At 42.4% G+C, this 20,850-nt stretch overlaps 1 protein-coding gene across 2 annotated transcripts; it reads right to left on the bottom strand.

Moving 5' to 3' along the window:
* Positions 1-8,319: 8,319 nt before the first annotated feature.
* SKIP5 (SKP1/ASK-interacting protein 5) lies at positions 8,320-19,836 on the bottom strand. 2 transcript variants are annotated; one of them, XM_087375790.1, is made up of 6 exons: positions 19,545-19,836; positions 19,323-19,439; positions 19,069-19,213; positions 15,362-15,440; positions 15,201-15,259; positions 8,320-8,953 (listed from the first exon to the last, which is right to left on the bottom strand). In XM_087375790.1, the coding sequence occupies exons 2-6, from the start codon at positions 19,408-19,410 to the stop codon at positions 8,569-8,571; spliced, it is 756 nt and encodes a 251-aa protein (XP_087231916.1). In that variant the 5' UTR covers positions 19,411-19,439; positions 19,545-19,836; the 3' UTR covers positions 8,320-8,568. The 2 variants fall into 2 exon arrangements, with proteins under 2 accessions (XP_087231916.1, XP_087231915.1); XM_087375789.1 differs by having other exon boundaries at positions 8,323-8,953; positions 19,550-19,834.
* Positions 19,837-20,850: the final 1,014 nt, after the last annotated feature.

The raw sequence follows: 20,850 nt of genomic DNA, 5'->3' as shown, positions 1-20,850 counted from the left end.
TCCCTCGAAAGTGTGTCTCCTCATTTCCACATCCCTCATGGGTGTCTTATGCATCTTCTTCTTGCTTGCTTGGAATTATTGTGTGTTGCTTGCTATAGTGACCTTGGTAACTCTAATGCCTTACTTTGTAATGTCATCACCAATGTAGCTTTTCTTTGTGCTTGAAGCTGCTATGCTAGTGGAGCAGTGATTGCTATACTTTGGCTAGTCTCTTTGAAGGAGAGTTGCAAGGGGCTACTCGATTAAGTTGAATAAGGATGCATAACTTAAGAAGATAAGAGCACACTTATACCCTAATGAAAACTTATAAGTTCTCACAAGGTCAACAACTTCACAAATCTTCCGCAAGGAAGAACATCACTCAAGTAACAATAACTAGAGCTCCACAAAGCAGAATGGAGATCTTTCTATCTCAAATCAAAGATGGAGAGATCTACAAGGTGAGTTAAACAAAGATAAATATGCCTCGAGGATAGGGCTTATCACCTCACTTCAAAGAAAGGGTTTTTGCCTTGATGAACCAAGGGCTTATGCCATCGATACAGTGCCTTTTGAGTCTTTGTATGTTGTCACCTTGGATCCAGAATCCAAGTGGCTACTCCAACATCCTTGATATCCTTGCTCAAAATAGCTAACTTCACATCCATTTGGAAGATGAGCCACCATAAATGGGTTGTGAATCCAATCACTACCATCTTCATTCAAGCTATATGTGACCCCTTGGCCTTATACTTGTTGAGAATACCATCAATCTTGTGTTTGACCTTGCATATCCACTTAGTCCTTGTTAAACCTGTGCCAACAAGGGCTAGAAGCATAGTCTAAAGCAATGAAGATGAGAACCTTGTGTGTGTAGGGTAGCAGCAAAACTCCACTTCTTGTGATATCTTGAGCTTGAAAGATGGTATGATGAATCTAAAAGGATGAGGATAGCCAAAATCCTCTCTAGAAAAGATCCAATCATACTTGGAAAATCAGGATCTAGAGAGAGATGGGTTTGGGTATTAGTATCCAAATGTCTATTACTCTATGGCATATGAATATATAGTGTTTTGGGGCTTGGGTATTTATATATAGATGACCGCTATTATATGACATGTAAAATGTAAGCAGAATGACTTTAAGCATATAGACCTTGCCTTATGAATTAGTTGGTTTCTCTATGATGAACAATTATCTACAAAGCCATTTGCAACTATGCATCATTCAAAAAAATAAAATGAAACATAAAATTTTTCATAATATTAGACATTTAAAAAGATGTTCTCAATGAAATATAGTGCTTAACTAAACACTTTTTTAAAAAAAACTTACTTTCCTAGGTGCGGTATGTGTGAGTAATTTGCACAAGATAAAGTTACAAGGTAGATGGTTATGCACATAGGCACGCGTGCATGCAGATGCACACCCCCCCATGTGTGCACATACATCACATGTACATGTGCATGCACACACACGTGTGTGCACATGCACTAGCATCATGCACTAGCATGCGCACGTGCACACACACATGCGCACGCACACGTATGCACACACGCACGCACATACACACACAATAATAGGCACATACAAGTTACAATCCAACATCGTGAGATCTTACTAGCACCTTACTCATGGAGCTCACTCGAGAATAATAGATCCATAGCAATCCAATTGTATCCATTGCATAGGCCATTCCATCATCAAAAACACTATTTTGGATTCTTTGGGTAATTGCAAATTTTTCTCCTTAAAGATTCTCTCAAAATTAGGAAAAATTTGGTTGTTTTTAAAAAACGTGCACAAATTTTACAATAGATGAATTTAGCAAAAGGCTAAAATATATAACATTTTAGGTTCTTCAAAAACTTTATTACATAGAATACACAATATTCACTAAAATCATTTGAACTCCATGAAAAGCATAGTGACTCAATTAGCTAGCATCAAGTTTGATCTTGATGATGATATTGTAATTGCTATTTTGCTCAAAAGCCTAAATGAAGAATATGGCACTATTGTCTACTCTCACCAATGTGCTAGAGATTAGTTTGATGGAAATTGAGGCATCCCTCTTGGAAGAGGAAAGGAAAATTAAATAGATGAATGACTACAAAGAACATGGGGCATACTTGGTCAAAGTCAACTTCAAGGGATCCACCAGCAAGAGATTAGTTTGGTGGAAATTGAGGCATCCCTCTTGGAAGAGGAAAGGAAAATCAAGCATAGGAATGACTACAAAGAACATGGGGCATACTTGGTCAAAAGCAACTTCAAGGGATCCACCAGCAAGAGCAAGACGAAGTGAAACTTTTGTGGAAAGCCTGGATATTTTGAGAAAGAGTGCTGTACAAAGAAGAAATTTTTAGCAAACCTTGTGGAAGATGCAGAGAAAGAAGAAGAAGAAGAACCAGAGGATGTTAAAGCTCTCATTGCTTTCACCACCCAAGTCAATCTTGACAAGGGTGATGACCCATATGTTTTCTAAGTTGTTTTGCGTGTGTGGTCAATAAGGTTTCTTTGGCCTGGGATGTCCCCTAAATGATTGTTAGTCTTATGTTTGAGGTTTTACCTTGTTGGCCCCATGGGGATTTCCATACATAGTCATTGTCCAATATTCCAATTGTAAACAAGAGCCATTACCAGAGTGAGTCGCAGGTTGGGGTCATGAGTGTTGTTACTAGGTGTGAGCAAACCATGAAGCTTCCCATGTACTACTACTGGGGTGAGGTCATTACTTTATGGGGGGGTATGAAGGACAAATTGATGTAATGGGATGTACCAAGGTGTATCAGGTTAGTGTGACCAGGTTTGGTAGTAGAAGGTTCTATTAGGTGTGATTGAGAGACTCATGAGCTTGATTGAGAAATCAGTGGAGTGATTTGTGAATGTGGAGATTCTCTCCTATGGGCACATGCATTGTATCAATTGTTGCCCGTATAAAGGTCTCTCCTCTTTTGAATAAATAACTCATTTGTTCCATTTGTTGAATCCTTCATGCTGTTCCATCAAAGGAAACTATAATGAAAAAGTATGTAATTCAATACACTAAAAGATTAGAACATATGAGCAAATGAAACATTATTGAACTTTTCCACTTCTTTTATTGAATTGGCTGTAGCTTAAATTGATTAAATTTACGAAATGATCATGCTAAAATCATGAAGATCATAAGATAAGTGTAGCAATTCAAAATTTAGTTGCATACTCTAAAAAATAAGAAATGAAACTATTATTTACATCACAACTTATATCTGTCATCTAAGTTTGTTAAAATGTGGAACTACTAAATATTACATTATTTGTCACATCAAGGATGTCTTGGCTTATTCATGCTCGAGACATAAACAAAGTACTTCACTTGACATAAAAGAGATATGCAACATATTGCAAATGCTTTGGGCAACATTTACAGTTACCCAAAAGCTTTGCATTTTTACGAGATAAGAACGAAAATCTAAAACATAAGAAACAAAACTAAAGTATCCATTAAAAACATTGAACTTATAACATGAAGTTGTATATCTATCTCATTGAATTCATGGTAAGCATACTTGACTCTCCTTATGTCACGCCAATATTCAATAGAAAAATAAATCACACACGACACAAGCTAACTGCTTTTTACATCGTGCTTTGATTTAAAAAACATCATGATAAATTATTATGTATAAACTACCATGTAACAAAAACAATGTTTGCAAGTTTTCACAAAGAGAGACAGTATGTTATACATACATACATACATACCTATATATGTATATATGTATGTATGTATGTATGTATATCCCCCCCTCTCTCTCCTCCCTCTCCTCTCGCGCTCGTGCTCTTCTCTCTCTTTGTCACACCATGTGTCTTCTTTGTCGTGCCATGTGTCTTCTTGTGTGTCTTGTTGGGGACATCGCGTGTGTTGTCTCTGTGCCAACATGGACTTAGGTAGAACAGAATGTGTGTAAAGTAGCAGCAAAGCTCCGCTTGTACTTGCATAAGGCTAGAAATAATCCCTCTTAGAAAATCCAACTTGCATGTTCTACATACGATTCCTACATGCAACTCCTACATGCGAGTTCTACATGCAACTCCTACATGCGAGTTCTACTTGCAACTTCTACTTGCAACTCCTACATGCAAGTTCTACTTGCAACTCCTACATGTGAATCCTACATGCACCTCCTACATGCGAGTTCTACATACAACTCTTACATGCTAGTTCTACTTGCAACTTCTACTTGCAACTCCTACATGCAAGTTCTACTTGCAACTCCTACATGCAAGTCCTACATGCAACTCCTACATGCAAGTCCTACATGCGATTCCTACATGCATGTTCTACATGCGAGTTCTACATGCAACTCCTACATGCAACATGCAACATGCGAGTTCTACATGCAACTCCTACATGCAACTTCTATATGCAAGTTCTACATGTAGAGAGAGAATGTCTTACAATTCCTACATGCAAAGAGAGAAGCTCTCCACAACTTGTATGAATACTTCATAATGGTTGAGGCCCAGACTCTTTGGGGCATTGTGTTGTTCTACTTTGGTATTCCAAGCAATTGTCTCAAGTGTCCATGCTTCCTTGCACTCCACGTCCAAAAGCATGTCCTAACCTTGCAACTCCTCCTCCCCTCTCCTCCAACCTTGCAACCCATCCTCTCCCTCTCCTCCTCCCTCCTCCTCCTCCTCCTCCTCCTCCTCCTCCCTCCTCTCTCTTCTTTCCCCCATGCTCTTACACCTTCTTCCTCTCCCACTCCTATGCTCCCCCTAAACCCTTAGTTCCTCAACCCTTAACCTCCATGATCTACAAGGGAGACGAGCTCTTCACCATGTACTCTACCATGAACCTTGGATCCTCCTTCTAACCCTGGAACCTCTTCTAAACTCTGGAACCTCCTTCTAAACTCTGGAACCTCTTTCTAAACCTTGGAACCTCCTTCTAAACCCCGAACTTTCCTCTAACCCTTAAACTCCTCCTAAACCTCTCAACCCCCAATGAAGGCGAAAGCCTTCATTACCTCAACCATGATGATACACGTTCCTTTTACACATGCATGCACTATGTTCACTTACCACACTTAAGCCTATGTCTCTCATCGGAACACGACTCGAGTTCCTAAGCTACACATATACTTCAAACAACAACCCCGATATATCTATAGAAGCCTCGGGACCCTGCATACTAAGAATACCTAGCTCTTCCTGCGAAAGTCGTGGGAAAGAGCCAAGAGCATGTCTTGTTGGCACTCATGAAATGGCATCCTGCCATGTGTTGGTTCCACTGGTGGCAACAGATCTACCCCCCATCCTCTTGTATGTGTCAAAATTATTGCGTGTTAATCTCGAGACCCGCACACTAAGAGTCTGCTCACATGGCAAGTATGTGCATCAATGGATTGTGAGCTTTCCCTCACGTCAAATCTGTCGAGCTACCTTCTAAGTTCTACCCCTTACATCAGAACTGCTGCACCTTTTGATCTTTAACTGCTCTGCATCATATCTGCTATGCCACAAATCTATTGCATCACAGTCCAACCTCCAGGCTCCATATGGCATTGCACCACCACCCTTTGTGTTGCTGGTCTGCCACCTCCAGAGTCCAGTCCCTCATGGTTGCCATGTGTCATTGTCGTGCACAATCCCTCTTGTGCAACACTTGGCACTCCTCCGGACCTCTTCCTAACCCCCCAAACCTCCCGCGAAGCCACTTGCTCTTCCCAAACCTCTAGAATTGCTCCATTTGAAAAGAAAATAGAAGAAGAGTGGGAGCTTCTTTCCATTGAGAGAGATTTATACGTGTTGGTCTCTACACAATTCATAGGAGACTTCTTGTAATCCTTGATTCAATCATTGCAAATGTATGTAACCCTATACACAAGTAGATAAGAGCATGATCATAAATATACAAGTAGCACTAATAAAGACTTTTTCCGAATCTTCAATCTAGGCACCATGTACAATTCACTAATAATATTGGCCACATGGATTATTCATCAAGATAAGATTCATCTAGAGTAGGCTAAACACGATATCTCTCTGAAAGCAAGGTTTGATTGAAATATGATAACATATACTTTTGTACAATGAATAGCCATGCCTAATTAAAAAGAAATGAACCTCATGATGCATGGTTTGACTATTGAATGATGGTCACCACAAGCAATAGCAATTGGACAATGGAAATATGAGATCTCCATTGGGATTCCTCTATTAGAGTGGTGCTAGTGACCATATGCTATAGACATTCAACCTATAGATACTGTTGGGACGTGCATACCTCTAAACTTCGCTAATCAATGCAAGTGCTCTAGTTGGTCCATGATATGTCGTCAAATGTAAATAGAAATAAAGGGATAATAATGGAGCATTTTTGGAGTTGAAAAGTAAAATCTTTCGATGTGCATGAAGAGTCAAAAAAAGCTCTCCTTAAAAATAGCTTGTCGAAAAGCTAGGTTACCAAGCCATGTTCGGGACAAATTTGATTTTTGTGAGAGAGCACCATTTGTAGAAGCTTCCATGAAAAATAACTAACACAACAAGGAGATTCAAGCAAAATCTAGCAAGAATTGGGAAGTGGGTCCTCACAACATCACAACGGCAAAGTTTGAGTTTGTCAATGCGAGCTGTAATGGAGATTTTTATTCGAAGTCCACATAGAGATACAAAAGCAAGAAGGGACCAAAGTTAAGAATAAAATTCCAAACATACATGGGACGAAAGGGAGAGAATCCTCAATCCCATGTGCAAAGTTTTCTACGAACTACAACACTTGATGTGCTTCCCAACCATGTTCATAGACAAAGCCATTGACTGGTTTGATTCCACTTAAGGATTCTCTCAAAGGGAGAGAATCCTTAATCCCATGTGCAAAGTTTTGTACGAACTACAGCACTTGATGTGCTTCCCAACCACTTCATAGACAAAGCCATTGAGTGGTTTGATCAGTATCCAAATTATAACTTCACCACATGAGATAAGTTTGAGGCCTTCTTGAAGAATTTGAACATAAGTTCAACAAGAAAGACGTCATGTTGAAACTCAATATAACCAAATATAAGGTAGACATATTGGTGTATGACTTTGCAATGCAATGGTGCTAACCAATCAAGTGAATAACACACAAAACAAAATGGTATTGCAATCTTGGTTGTTGGGCGATCTCACCAACATTGTGGAGTTATATATGTAGATCACATACCCATGAAGACATATGATTAATACTTGATTCATAACAAATGGGTAAGTACAAACGAATGTAAATGCAAACCAATTATACCCTCCACGCCTTGCTAGAAAGCCTTTTATAAGTTAGAGTCATCTTGTTGCCTATGCAACTGGGAGTGCATAGAGTTCGACCGAAAAACCGATTGTAACTTCAGTGTCCATTGGGCCTTGCAATGAAAATCATTCACTTGAGTACTCTTTTCTTTCTATTCATTTGTTTCTAAGCAACATGTTTACTCACCATGCACCCAACGTTTTGTCAGTTCATTGCACAAGCCTAGCACTCATTCCATGCAAATCGTGCCATCACTTACCTTATGGAAATGGCAATCTGTCTCACATGCCCAGAACTAATTGAATGCACTTATATAACGCGTGCCCCTCTACGTGTGTGCACATGTGCGAGCACAGGCGTGTTACATACACACACAAATACATACATAGATGCCTATACCGTATATGTGGTTGTGTGCATATATACACACTTGCGCGCATGTCACATCCACAAAAGACCTTGCTGTATAATACGTTGAAAACTTTAAAAAATTTGCTCCAAGTGAAACCTCCTTTCCAATTGAACTGGAACAAGGCATTCCTTTGTCCACTTTCTATCATTAAAAGGCCACCCCATTAATTCGAAAGGGATGTTCCTTTTGGGCTTGGCAGACTCAATAAAAAATAATTCACTAAGAATGCTCATCCTACGAAGATCTCAGAGAGTGACCATAAAGGAGAGGTCATTTAAAGGGAGGGGCAGGAGATTTGGGGTTTTAAATCCTCAACTCTCTTGCCAAAAGTGAGATATACTACATTAGCACAACTTACCCATAAGTTCATACAGAAGTGGACTCACAATCCAAAGATTGGTCCCTTGAGAATAATGAAATGTCATGAAGATTCCAAGGCTTAGGGGAGGGCTAATCAAATATGCAAATTATGTGACTTGAAAGATTACTTTCAAAATTATTTGCTGCAAGTGAAAAAATTTGCACCCGCACATCCCCCCTTGAAATTCAAAACCATGAACATGAGAGGAATTGCTCATCAGCTAAAATTAAGAATTGCACATATCTCACAAATGTTGGGTATTTCCATCAACGAAACAATCGAACTTTGATCCATTTGGATCTTAGGAAAAGGACCAAAACAGTGGCTAGTACTTTCTTCACAGCATAATTGAATTCACATAAGGGAAAGATAACGTATAAGGGAAACTCTTTTACTATCTACAGATAGCATGGTACATTTCCAAAACAAAGAACATACAAAATATAACTACATTCACAGATTTCTACTAGCAGGAGAGCAGGTGCTTTCAATCAGAAGGCTCCGGTTCCAAATGTATATGCAGGAAATGAACTTTTCTTACACGTGACCTGCAAGGAATGGAGTCTCAAGGTCGGCTAAGCATTTCTGAGACACGTTGAACCAGAACAGAAGGGCTGCCCGAGCATACACCACCCTCACCTCCTTAAGTACAAGGCTTCCGCTAGTCCTTACGGCTTCCCTGCCTCCTTCAATTTTTGTTTCAATTACTGACACCCCATTCTGCCTCTTCATGAAAGGAGAACAGGGCAGTGCATCAGCAGTGCTCACGATTGCACAAGACAGGTGCTCTAGTGGGTGCTCTCCACAGCGTAGAGCACAGCCCTCAATAGTAAGGCGACCCTTCCTATGCAGCAAACAACTTCCAAGCTCTGCTATGACAGTCAAGTTGGCCACCCTTCCACTGGCTGAAAACTCCAATGCACTGCCGATTTTGTGGGGGGAAGATGACAAAATAAACTTTATTAACAATAATCCATGAGAGTCATAAGCAGCAAAATAAGCCATTGCATGAAGAGTTATTCACATTGCGTTGCTCACCCTCACATCCTGTGACACAATATACATACATATAGGAAGAATATTAAGCAGAAACACATTTAACGAACGATGCTCCATATCAAAATTCAATTAGGAAGAGCCAAAAGAGAAAGTCAGAAAGGGACCAAGAATCAACAAATATATTTCAAACTTTTGACCCTTTTAAAGCTGATATACAGTCAGATTTGAAATTGGTTCTCTGATATGGTCACTGGTGATACGCCTTTGCAATGCCTGAGAACAATCAATTGGGACAAAGCCAAAGAGAAGGCAGCTAAGAAACAGGTTTCCTCAAAGGAGGAGCAGATGAAGCAGAAAGAGAAGCCAAAAAGAAGGTAAGACAACCCAATCCAGCTACATTAACAGGAACAAAAATAGTACTTGAGAATATGATGATGAGAAGAGGATAGGGTAGATGAAGAAAGAAAGGAGCCCAAGAAGGTAAAGAAGAAGGACCATAAAAGGAGACAAAGATCCGAGTCGTCCTAATTCTTCAGCTTCGTCATGGCAATCTGATGGATATTGCCAACCTGATAGACCACAACTTGGAAGAGAAGCACGTGCAGCCAGAAGTGCTATTAGGATGGACAAAGCCTCGATGCTTATTTTCGGAGGGATTCAGAATTTGGAATTTTGTAGCTTGTACCTTCGAACTCCTTATCTCAAAACCTAGAATTCATTTCATGGAACTTGAAGCTTATTTTCTTATGTTTTCTAAAAATTCTAAGCACAGGGAAGAAGAAGTCTTCCATAAGAGAGCAAAAAAAAAGTCTCCCTTGAGGAAAATGCACACATGCTTTATTTCTTTGGCCACGAGGCAATCAAACTTTGGGCCCCATGGCCTAAGGGTAAGGATGCATGGAGTGCTTAATGGAAGAGAGTTTTAGATATGGTGGATAGTTGGATAAAAAGGGGCAATGCCCCACCTGTTAGCCCCATATGACGAGGGCGACAGGGCTTGCTACTTGCAAAAGTATGTGTATGCATTGTGCTATCTGGTCATATGGAGAGGGAGGCAGAAAGACTGCCCTGTGGGCAGCAACAGATCATCCTACATATGTTCAGTTTAGGGCAGCAGTCATAGCCTGAAATAAGGTTTGATATATGGCTGCATGCAGCCAGCCATGGGCCTATCAAGAAGAGCCAATGGATGGGGCTGCCACAAGGGCAGCTTTCAAGGGCTGCTAGAGGGCAGAAGGCACCTGCAGCTGGATCAGAGTGGCAGCAGCAGAGATGGTCGGCAGAGCTGCCAGGCCAGGACAGCAAGCCAGGAGCTGATTGCGGAGGACTGCAGACAGTAATCACTGTCTGCAGTAGGTCGGCTGACAGCAGCAGTACCACAAACTGGATCGGTCCAGTTCATGGGTCAGGTCGTTTATATATAGAGGGTACTGGCAGGGGAAGGACCCAGAAATAGGAGGGTGACCCAGGACCTTATATAGGCACACAAGCAGGTCTGCAGACACAAAGCGGGTCGGCCCATTCTGTGGGCTGGTTGGCCAGGTCAGCAGGGCCTATTGGCCTATAAAAGCGCCCTGATGCAGGGGTATTTAAAAGTTCAGTCTTTGGGGCAGTCTAGGTGCAAACAAGCACCCTGTTCAATTTGCACGAGTATTTGCACCATCTAGCTGCACAAAGGGACGCAGATCTACATCCTGTAGGAGAGCCACTCCGTGGTGCCCCGAGGATCTATAGGAAGATCAGCAGAAAAATCACCTAGAGCAGCCACTGAAATCCCAATGGAGACACTTGCGGAGGCATTTATATGAATAAGTCCATTACTTCTCAAAAGATGGACAATTGATCCTCCTTCAGGGGTGAGCATGACATATCAGACACTCCTTTCATTAGCAATGACTTAAATATACTAGAGGGCTTGTAGGGATAGTTATGAACTCTACATCCATATTGTTTTAGTTGGGACATTAAACTCAACCTTAAAAAACCAAGGTCATGATCTTCAGTACCAATGATGCCTACCTCCAAGTTGAGATTAGCATATCTCAACCCAGTTAGGGCGGATGCCGGGATAGCCTCGAAGGGGCTTGGTGCTTTGGAAATTAGATGCCTTACTGCCATGATTGGCTAGTGCAACAGATTGCAAAGGCTATGCTTAGTTTTGGATGCCTTCGGGGTTGTGATTTTACCCCTGTTGAAGGAGGATTCAGTCACAGTGTAATTTGCTCTCTGATTGTTTGAAAACTAATAAAGAAATACCGAAAGGGGCGCCAAGGTTTGGGGCCAATCTGTGTCTTTCTTTTTGGCCTGCCACATCGAAACGTGGAAGCCTTATTGACGGTGGGTGAGCTTCTCAAAGCGAAAAGAATTTCATCCATTTTTTGTGCCCTTCTCTAATTTCCACGTTCCCTCTTTCTCTCTTACTATTTCAAGGCAAGCCCCCTCCCCCCCTCTCTCTCTCTTCTCGCTTCTCCTTGCTGCACATCCAAGTCCTCTCTCTTTCTCTCTTCTTCTTCTTCTTCTTGTTCTCTCTCTCAGCTTCCACGACAGGCCTTTTGAATGTATTCAACTTGTTGAGCCCCATTCCACTGGTTAATTACTTGCTGAATTGTTAATGTGAGAGCATTGGCTGGTTAATTGTCTAGTACCGCCCTCTTGTTGGCCTTCAGGTCGGTTTTAGAAAGCCATCTAAAGGTTCGGTTCCTCAAACAAGGGCACGTAGGCAAGGAACAGACTTGGAACAGAGTATCGACGCTTGGTGAGAAGCAAGAGACAACAAATTCTTTTGCAAAATAAGCTCTTGAACATCTGTCAACGAGTTCTAGATAAAACTCTTGGAAAGATGTGACCATGCCCCATTGAAGATCTCGTGGATGGAAGTCTTATATATGGTGTCCCAAACCAGCGCACACACCGTTCTGAAGTTTCTTAATGGATTCCTTTAACTGTGCAATGGTGGATAGAGTGAAGACAATGGGACAAGGAATGTGCGATTGCTTCAAATGTAGATGATGCATCTAGGAAAGATTTGTATGGACATCCCAGTGGAAAGCACACAGCCAGGAACCGTTACTGGCAGCCTAGCCTGGCCACACAGTTCTCCCGCAACTATTCCCAGGACTGCCTTGATCCTTCACAGAACTGGACAGCAAACCACACCTGGAAAGTACAAGAAGCATACCCGGAGTCCTTAATGCAATCAGGCCCTTAATCCAGCACTGACAGAGGAAGAGACAATTCTCCTGGCAACAGAGTTGCAGCGGGCAGATGTGCAAGCTCCAGCCAGCATCAGCCCTAGAACAAAGTGCGAATTCCAGCCAATAATCAGCCCTGGAACCGGACCACGAACTCCCTAGAAGATGGGTGATTCAACCAGCACGCAATCCCACGCCACGTAGCCTTGAGTGTAGTCCCAACCCCTACTAATGGTCGTACAGAACGCTATCCCAACAAGCACAGCCCAAAACGCAGCATCAAGCTCCTAGCAAGGATTTGTATAGACAATCATCCAACTCCCCTAGCCCCTGTGCAAATCATCGTACGGACAGCCCATGTGCAAATCGTCGTGCGTATGGCCTTCTAGTTCCCGTCGGCACCCCCACGATTTCCCTTCTAGATACTTCCCATACATTTGGAAAGTGCCACGTGGCACTCATGTTTCATTTGCCCCATGCCCCCTCTATAGCGCTCTTTTTGGACCAAACCATTGACCCACCATTAATTCTAAGGGACCTGTTGCCCCCTCTTTGGACCAAACAATCAATTCACCCCCAAGGCATTAATTCCTAGGGGGTCCTTGTACACCTACAACCCATGGCCTTGCCCACCTCATTTTCCCAGGGTCTTGCCCACATGCCAGCCCATAAACTCATGCCCTCATGACACTTTCTCTGAGAGAGAGAGAGAGAGTTGCAATAATTGAAATCAGATTTTGTGAAAAGTAATGAGCAGCTGTAGCTTTGTTTGCATGAGGTTCTACGTCTGAATGAACATGCTAGATCTCCAATGGAGCCGCTTTTAAAATCAATTTGGTGCTCTCTCGCTCAAAGGGTACGGTGACTGTACATCAGGGTGACGTAGACTACCATGGGTGCACTATCCTCTCCTATGGCCCTAGCAGCTGAGGGTGATCAAAGATGCTAGTATACGCACACTTGCAAGTGGTTTGAGAGATTGGGATGCCACATGGATAGATAACCCCCCTTCCAGTACAGCATTGATGCACCATTTCTCCACCTCAAATATCACAAGGTCAACCAGGTCATACTCGAGGACCTTCTACAGCTACACACATTCAGAACCTAGTGAAACTCAGCTTCTACAAGGGTCATTGCTTGCGCATCTCCGAGGAGGGCTTTATTGATCCTCCATGGTATACCCGGATTCACCTCCCACATTCCCTGAGGGTCTCTATTGGACAGTTCAGTGTTTGATCGCATCCACTCCGCATTGAGAGTGGTCGAGCTGAGGAGTGCACATGTGTACCCTGTGTGATTGTGAGCGATCAAGTCAAAGGAGCACTTCATCTTCAGATACCCTGTGTACTATGAAAGCCGAGGCCACTATCATTGTCTCTTCAGAGATGGCTTTGGACTCCTTTCCCGATTCCTCTCTTATCCAAATCAGAGATGCATGGCCACCTTCATTCATGAGGCAGTTAGGTGCAAAGAGCGCTTACACAGATCGCAAAGACAAGGGCAGCACACACAAGAAGACTCGTCTCAAAGTATGATTACGGAGTTCTTCCAGCCAAACCACACAGACCACCAGATCACGGGTGGTCGGCGAGGTATCCAGAGCCAAGGACACAACACACATGACAGAGGGCGGACGCACGGATCATGCTTGGGGACATCCCATCCATGTTCAAGAACAAAGCATGACCGACAGGAGTTACCATGGCCCGCTAGACGTAGAGCCACCACCGAGAGGCCACAAGAGACCGCATCCACAATTAGCTACCAACATTCTATCTCTGACCTCATACTAGTACAACCCCGTCCACCACCGGGTCAAACATGACCTCCCCTTCTGGAGCCTCCACTCATGTATCCATTGTATCTGACCAGACATGGCATTTGATATGATAAATGCTGATGATGCTATGACTATGTAGTACTTAGTATTTAGCATAGGTGATGATGCTCGTTTAGTAGCTCCACCTTTTCAGTTTATTGTATCAGGCTTCTCACAGTCTCATAGACCCATCTGTCTTCCTAGATTTTAATAAACTCTCTCTCTCTGGAAAGCCTTCAATACAGTTCCACACAAGAAGCTGTGGGAAAGACTAGAAAAGCTTCAAGTTCCTCAAGAACTCAGTGAGGTAACGTACTGATAGCAGCATTAGCACAGACACTATTGGATGGTTCGTGCTCTACCTCAACAAAGAGGAGATGGACACCAATAGAATACCACACAAGGCAATGGAAGCTACAAAAATACAGGATGGTCAAGAGAAGGAATGAAATGGATGGAATCATGGGGTATAACAGCTGCTGGTATACCAGAGGATCCATTGAAATTCGGGGGATAGTGACGCAGAAAATGCTACAGAAATTAGAACACAACCCGGGAACAAAAATGCAGTTCTACAAACATGAAATTAACTCAATGGACAGCTACAGAATGCAAAAATACCTCTGCGAGATTAGAACCAGTTCACATGATCTCGAGGTAGCGAGGGGTAGGTGGGCAAGACCCAGAAAGGAAAGAACCTGCAAAATCTGCCCCACAGGGGAGGTAGAAAATGAGCATCATGTACTCCTAGAATGTAGGGCCTATGCACACATCAAAGAAGGCTATGGGGAAAGCTGAGACAATCTGAAAAGTCTGTTGGAGCAGCCAGCCAAAAAGCTAGGAAGCTACTTAAAAGAAGCTTTGGAACACTGCAACAAGTTACTAGGACTAGCACACGAGCTAGTTACTAGGACTAGCACACAAGCTAGCCCTACAAGTATTCAATACATAGCAAGTTTGTGATATTTTCTTTCACTAAATGTAAGGATCACTATTTGTTAATATGATCACCAGTCCCATAGATCCTGAAGGGTCTCGTGCAGACTTTAATACAATCATATAATATAATATCATATCATCTCTCTCTCTCTCTCTCTCTCTCAATAACATACAACTATTCTGATTTCAAAGCACATCATTACAATTATTATATTTACCTTTCAAATCCTCGAGGGCACATTAATAATGTATCTTCTGGGGACACACCTCCTCCCATCTGCAGCATGCACAACTTCAAATTTTAGAATCTGTATATTTCTTGTGAACAAGATCTAAAGATCACACAAACAAGCCAGCACTAATGTAGAATGGACTCTACCAGGCAGAGAGGCTTGTCGATGGAAAGGTTTGTGATGATGTGTGTCACTCCAGAATTGATAACAATGGTATCTCCAGGCCTAAAAATCACAAACAAAGTAATGCATTGCATGTTGAAACAATATCGCACTTTCCACATATAGCCCAAGACGTACTAATACAGTAGGCTCCCTATAGCAACAATTCTTACAGGTTATGTATACGCCATACGCGCTGAAAATAAACTCTAAGACTGTTTTCTCAACCCAATTCACTAGAGCGAATTCCCTTATGACTTGATTATTCGTATATGCCTCAACACACCAGAAGTCCCTTATCGCATATCTAAGCAGGAAAATGTTTTTTGCATGACTAAGATTATATTCCTTGAATCTCCATTTTATTCCCTGTACAATTGAAGAACTCCAGATATCTATTTACAAATTTCCTCTTCCACACATATTTTATCCTAAATATGTCATTGATTCTGAAAAATAGAGAAACGAGAGCACATAAATTTCAAAATTCATAATAATTACTTATTTATTTAAAAAATGCTCCTCGACCTTCCAAAACACTCTGATGACAGAAGGTTTATCCAAGAGAGCCGTATTTAAAGAACAAACCATAAAGAATTCTATACACATAGGTTTCCTTTACCTGAGCAGAAAGAGTGAAAAGGAAGAGTGAATACAACAATCACTTAAACCAAAACTTTTCATTAAGACACATGAAAACGAGTTTTTGCTAAACATAACTGTGTCGATGAGGGTTCATTTTGTATCGCTTTAGGATCTTTAAATATCATGAGCTGAATGCTGAGCTAATCAGTAAAAGTCTGTGTTGTTCTACAGAAGTCTACAGAAGCTGTAGCTGCCGGATGGCCTCCTGTCCAGCTGTAGATAGTCTCAGATTCTCCTCCACAGCTTATATGCATGGCAAGCCCTTGATAATTTTGTGATTATGCTGACTTTCCATCCCATTTCTGAAAATTTGACCCTGACTCAATCCCTTTAGCCTGGTATGATATGCCTGAAGCAAAAATCTAGCTAAACTCAACATGGTGATGCCTGTAAGATGTCCACCCCTAAGGGGTCTCTGCTTCTAGTAGATAACAGCACTCAATCTCCTGCTATAAAGGTAAGATAGCTATGACTTGCTGTTGGCTGAACCCATAGAATGGGGGGGAAATTTTATATTTCAACTTGTCACATGTATACCTAGAATATATCTCATCTTACACATTAATTCTTTAATAGAGAGCAAAAGAACATTGATAAGGTAGCTGCCAGGGCACAAGAGCTGGCCACCAATTGAACGAAAATTCTTCTAGAACTTGCATGTCCACTAAGGTGACAGAAAGATATAAGTCCTAGAATATATCTCATCTTACAAATAAACATTTTTGAAAAGAGCAGTAGAACATTGATAAGGTAGCTGCCAGGGCATGCACACCCTCAAAAGACAACAGCTGGCCACCACTTGGATGAAAATTCCTCTAGAACTTGCATTTCTGGTAAGGTGATAGAAAGATATACCTTCATGAGACTATAATATTTATGATTTTACAAAGTAAATTGTTTAAGAAGAGCAACAGAACTCTGATAAGGCAGCTGGGTGTCAAACAATACAGGTCAGCTTCCCAATTGTGAGCCCCCGAACAAAGAGATATATATATATAAAGGATTGACTACTGTACGAGTGTGGGGAGAGGCTGCCACGTGGGCAGCACCGGGATGCCACATGGACAGCATATGATTGTCCTCCTTGTATGTAACAGAGATCACCTTTCAGGGCAGATCTGTCCTGGAAGGGACATCCATGGTACCATGTTGGCCATCCCTTGGGCCACATGGGCCCTGACACAGAGCAGATCTGCAGCAAGGGAATAGCCTCAATGGAGGGCATGTAAGGCTGTCCACGGGCCATACATACAGAGAGGAAGAAGGCCCTATTTGTGGGCAAGTGGAGCAAGCCTGAGGAAGCTTTATAGGCCTCCAAAGCTTGCCGTGGTCAGCCAGTCACAGACTAAGTCAGCCAGATTTACAGACGAGTCAATCTGTTACAGACTGGGTCGCCCAGTCTGTTGAAGCATTTAAGCCCCTATAAAAGTCCCCCACTGGGAGGGCACAGTCATTGCAAACCTGCCCTTTGCATACTGCAGAATAGCTTTCCAGGAGTGCACAGCAGGCATAGAGGAGGCAGTAAAAGGCAGCAACAGCAAGGCTGGGAATCTAGCTCCTGTTCTAGGCCTCATACGTGCATCAGAGCACCAGAGAAGGTGGAGACGGATGCGTCAGCACGGTGCAGCAAAGGCAGTGGCAGATCCAGCATCCCTTAGACATCGTGAAGAGCTCAACCAGTGAGCCGATTGCATAAGGCAGAAAGGGTGAGAGTTTTGGGCTCCTCATATAGCCACTGAAGACCTCGATGCGAGCAGCACATTACGGCAACAGTTTGTTGCCTCAGTTCCAGCAGTACCGGGCAGCACCCTGCGAGTGTGGTTCGTGTTTAGTTTCAGGATCCGATGCTTGAGAACACTGGCAAGCTGGATGGAAGCAACTACTTGATCTAGAAGGTGGAGATAAGGAGCCACATAGCAAGGAAGATTTGGTTAGTTGCAATGGGCCAAGAACTGAAGCCCAAGGATCAAGTAGATGCCACGGGTAAGGTAGTAACGCAAGCTAACCCAATTGATGTGGAGAAATGGAGGACAACAATGTGGAGGCATTATATCTACTCGTTACTTACTCTCCCGAAAGGGTTATTTACAATGAAGATGGAGGAAGGAGATCTGGCAAGTGAAGCATTGTTAGTGTTAAATATGCTTTTCAAGAGCTTCAACTCCAAACCACTCGATTTTGAGAAGTTGGGCCCGCTCATGCAAGAGGAAGACAAGGAGAAGTACAGGGATAACAGTGCGCAGAACAAGGCCTTACTTGCATCAAGCAAGGCAAACAAAGGCAAACCTGCGCGAGGTAAGTGCAAGACTCATGGCCCATAGTGCCGTTGTAAAGACTTTTTGTTCTCGCTTATAAACCATAAATAAAATAACAGGGGGTGTAGACCATAGTATAAACATATGCTCTCACACGTACAAATCCAAACACCCACACATACTTGAGCATCCATTTATGCAAAGGTCTTCGTACAGATTTTCTGTGGGCACTCCAGAGGTGAAGAGTAGACCCAGCCGTGACAAAAGGCTAACACTTAAGGAGGAAGCTAATCAAAAAGTAGTCCACATTGTCTCATTCAAGCTACAAATAGTTGTGAAGACTGTACGATTTCATTTTAGTCTCTCCCAAACAAGCATCTAAGCAAAAAAATGCTCGAAGCCCCTCCTTTAGGAGAAGAGGCAAAGTGCTTCGCCTAACAGGCTCGTAACTTATCTGCTCAGACCCTTATTTAATGGCTGAAATGGAACTACATTCACAAAGCAAAGTGCTTCTCTATAGGGCTTTCCACCAATAGGCTATCTTCGTTCAATGCAATCCTCTCTCTCTCTCTCTCTCTCTCTCTCTCTCTCTAGGGCTTTCCACCAAGAGGCTATCTTCGTTCAATGCAATCCTCTCTCTCTCTCTCTCTCTCTCTCTCTCTCTCTCTCTCTCTCCATGCCTGCCTGTCTAAAGAAAGATACTAAGCAAATGCATAGGAACATCAAAAGCAAAGTCTCTGGGATTACCAAGCGCCGTTGTATCTACCACTTCCTTAGTAAAACCCCTTTACCTTGCAGCCCAGACGGCCTCTTGAATGCTGGGAAAAACATGAGATTCTGCCGGGGGGTTCAACGTTTGGTCGACTCGCAGCCACATTCGTTTATCTGACGCAAGGATGTGCCAACGCCTGCATACTCGCGCCGCATTGAATCGATCTGCACAAATCAGTAAACATCTAGTTACGTCCATCCAAAAGAATAAAAGAAGGGGGAAACGCCCCCAACAAAAAAGAACCAACTTTTCAACCGACGCGCTCCCCCATACCAGGTAAAGGCGTAAGAAAACCGAGAATGCGCACTAAGCACCCGTCATCCAATAAGTGGATTGGGGATGCTCTCAGTTGTCGTTTCATGGTGGAGAAGCTGCAAAACCGCGCATTTCCTGCAATTTGTGAAACATTTGAAGGAAAAACTCTTGAGTCGGTGAGATGAAATCAAGCCGTGGTAGATATATGTTGAAAGAGGACAGAGGTAACGTTCAAGAGACCTCACAATAGCAAACCATGGCCGAACCCAATTCGCAGAAGCTTTCAAAGATTACTGTTTTGGACGGAATTCTTTGGCAGGATCGAAGTTGTGGCTGCTGTACTCATCAAATGAGTTCCAGGCAGCAGCAAATCCACCATAAGCATCTAATTGGCCTGCCCTGCGAATGGGAAGGCTATATGAATGGTTGACAAACTTTTGAAACATAAATTCTTTGTTTTGTTTTTAGGCCTGCCCTCTCGTTAGCCTTAGCAAAGTTTTGCAAAGACATTCTTGGAAATTTGGAAATTCTTCTTTTTTGCAATTGCTGCATTAGTTATTTTGGTTATTGCAAAGTGTTTACCGCCGCATTCAATGTTTTGAATCTTTGAGCCAGTGTTTTGGATCTTTGAGCCCTCCTTGAACCACTTGTCACAATTGGAGACCTCAGTTTTAAAAAGATCCAATGGTGTAACATTGAAAGCTTGTGTCCAAAAGCACATAAGTGCTTTTCAAACCAAACAAAAAACTATATAAACAGCGTAACTTCATACTTGACACTAAGAACTACCGTAAGAAGCTTGTGGTGTTGGGATCGATTGACAAGCTTGTGGTGTTATCTCAATTGATTCTTGCTGTAAGGTTCGACAACTAATCTAAATTAATGCATAATTGGCTTTGAATAAGACCAAGAGGTGCTCTATACATAGCTATGTGCACTTCCCATAAGCTATGCTTTGGGAGACAGTGCCTCTCACAATTACTCTGATGCTTCAAAACACTTGAAGTAGTTGTCGACAGGATCAAGGAAACGACGATCGATTCACTGGGCAATGAGTGAGCATCTGATAAGCAAAGCTCGTAGTAATCTTACATGGTCAGCAATTGCTATTTTTTAGTGCAGGCTCGAAGTTGCAATAGTTTACACTTACATCCCTGAGTTCAGCCAGTAGGCTAGATTTAGTGATTATCGGAGTAAGCATGACTGATTCTATGCTTTTTGCATTTACTTCAAAAGCGATGCAGCTTTCCTCTTCAATCTTTGTTTTGTCTGTGCGATTATAATATGGGACCTCTTAAACTCTAATTCACGGACGTGTAGGGAATTCTGATAGAACCTTGTCTCCAATTCTTGTACTGTGCTATCGTTGGATTCTTGCTAGAAAGAAAGCATGAATGTTGGCTATTTGAATTCACTTGCTTCTTATTGTAAGGTTAGATCTAGACTCCATATCAGCACCCCTAGCCTTGCGTCAAGGCTGCAGTAAGTCATTTCGTGTTTTGAGTCGATTGTCATTATCAAGTACATGTTTCGCTTGTGCTTTCAA

Source organism: Dipteris shenzhenensis, chromosome 6 (assembly GCF_047967505.1).
Source record: "Dipteris shenzhenensis isolate YYH24624 ecotype China chromosome 6, Dip_SZ_1.0, whole genome shotgun sequence".
Lineage (NCBI taxonomy): Eukaryota > Viridiplantae > Streptophyta > Polypodiopsida > Gleicheniales > Dipteridaceae > Dipteris > Dipteris shenzhenensis.
This window is presented reverse-complemented; position numbering and strand designations above follow the sequence as displayed.

Excerpts from the sequence above, each read along its gene's own strand:
- SKIP5 (XM_087375790.1), bottom strand. The coding sequence starts at position 19,410 with ATGAAACGACAACTGAGAGCATCCCCAATCCACTTATTGGATGACGGG. Across the intron at positions 19,214-19,322 it reads TTTTCTTACGCCTTTACCTG|ATCGATTCAATGCGGCGCGA; the intron begins GTATGGGGGAGC and ends TGATTTGTGCAG. Across the intron at positions 8,954-15,200 it reads TGCCCTCGAGGATTTGAAAG|TGCATTGGAGTTTTCAGCCA; the intron begins GTAAATATAATA and ends CAAAATCGGCAG.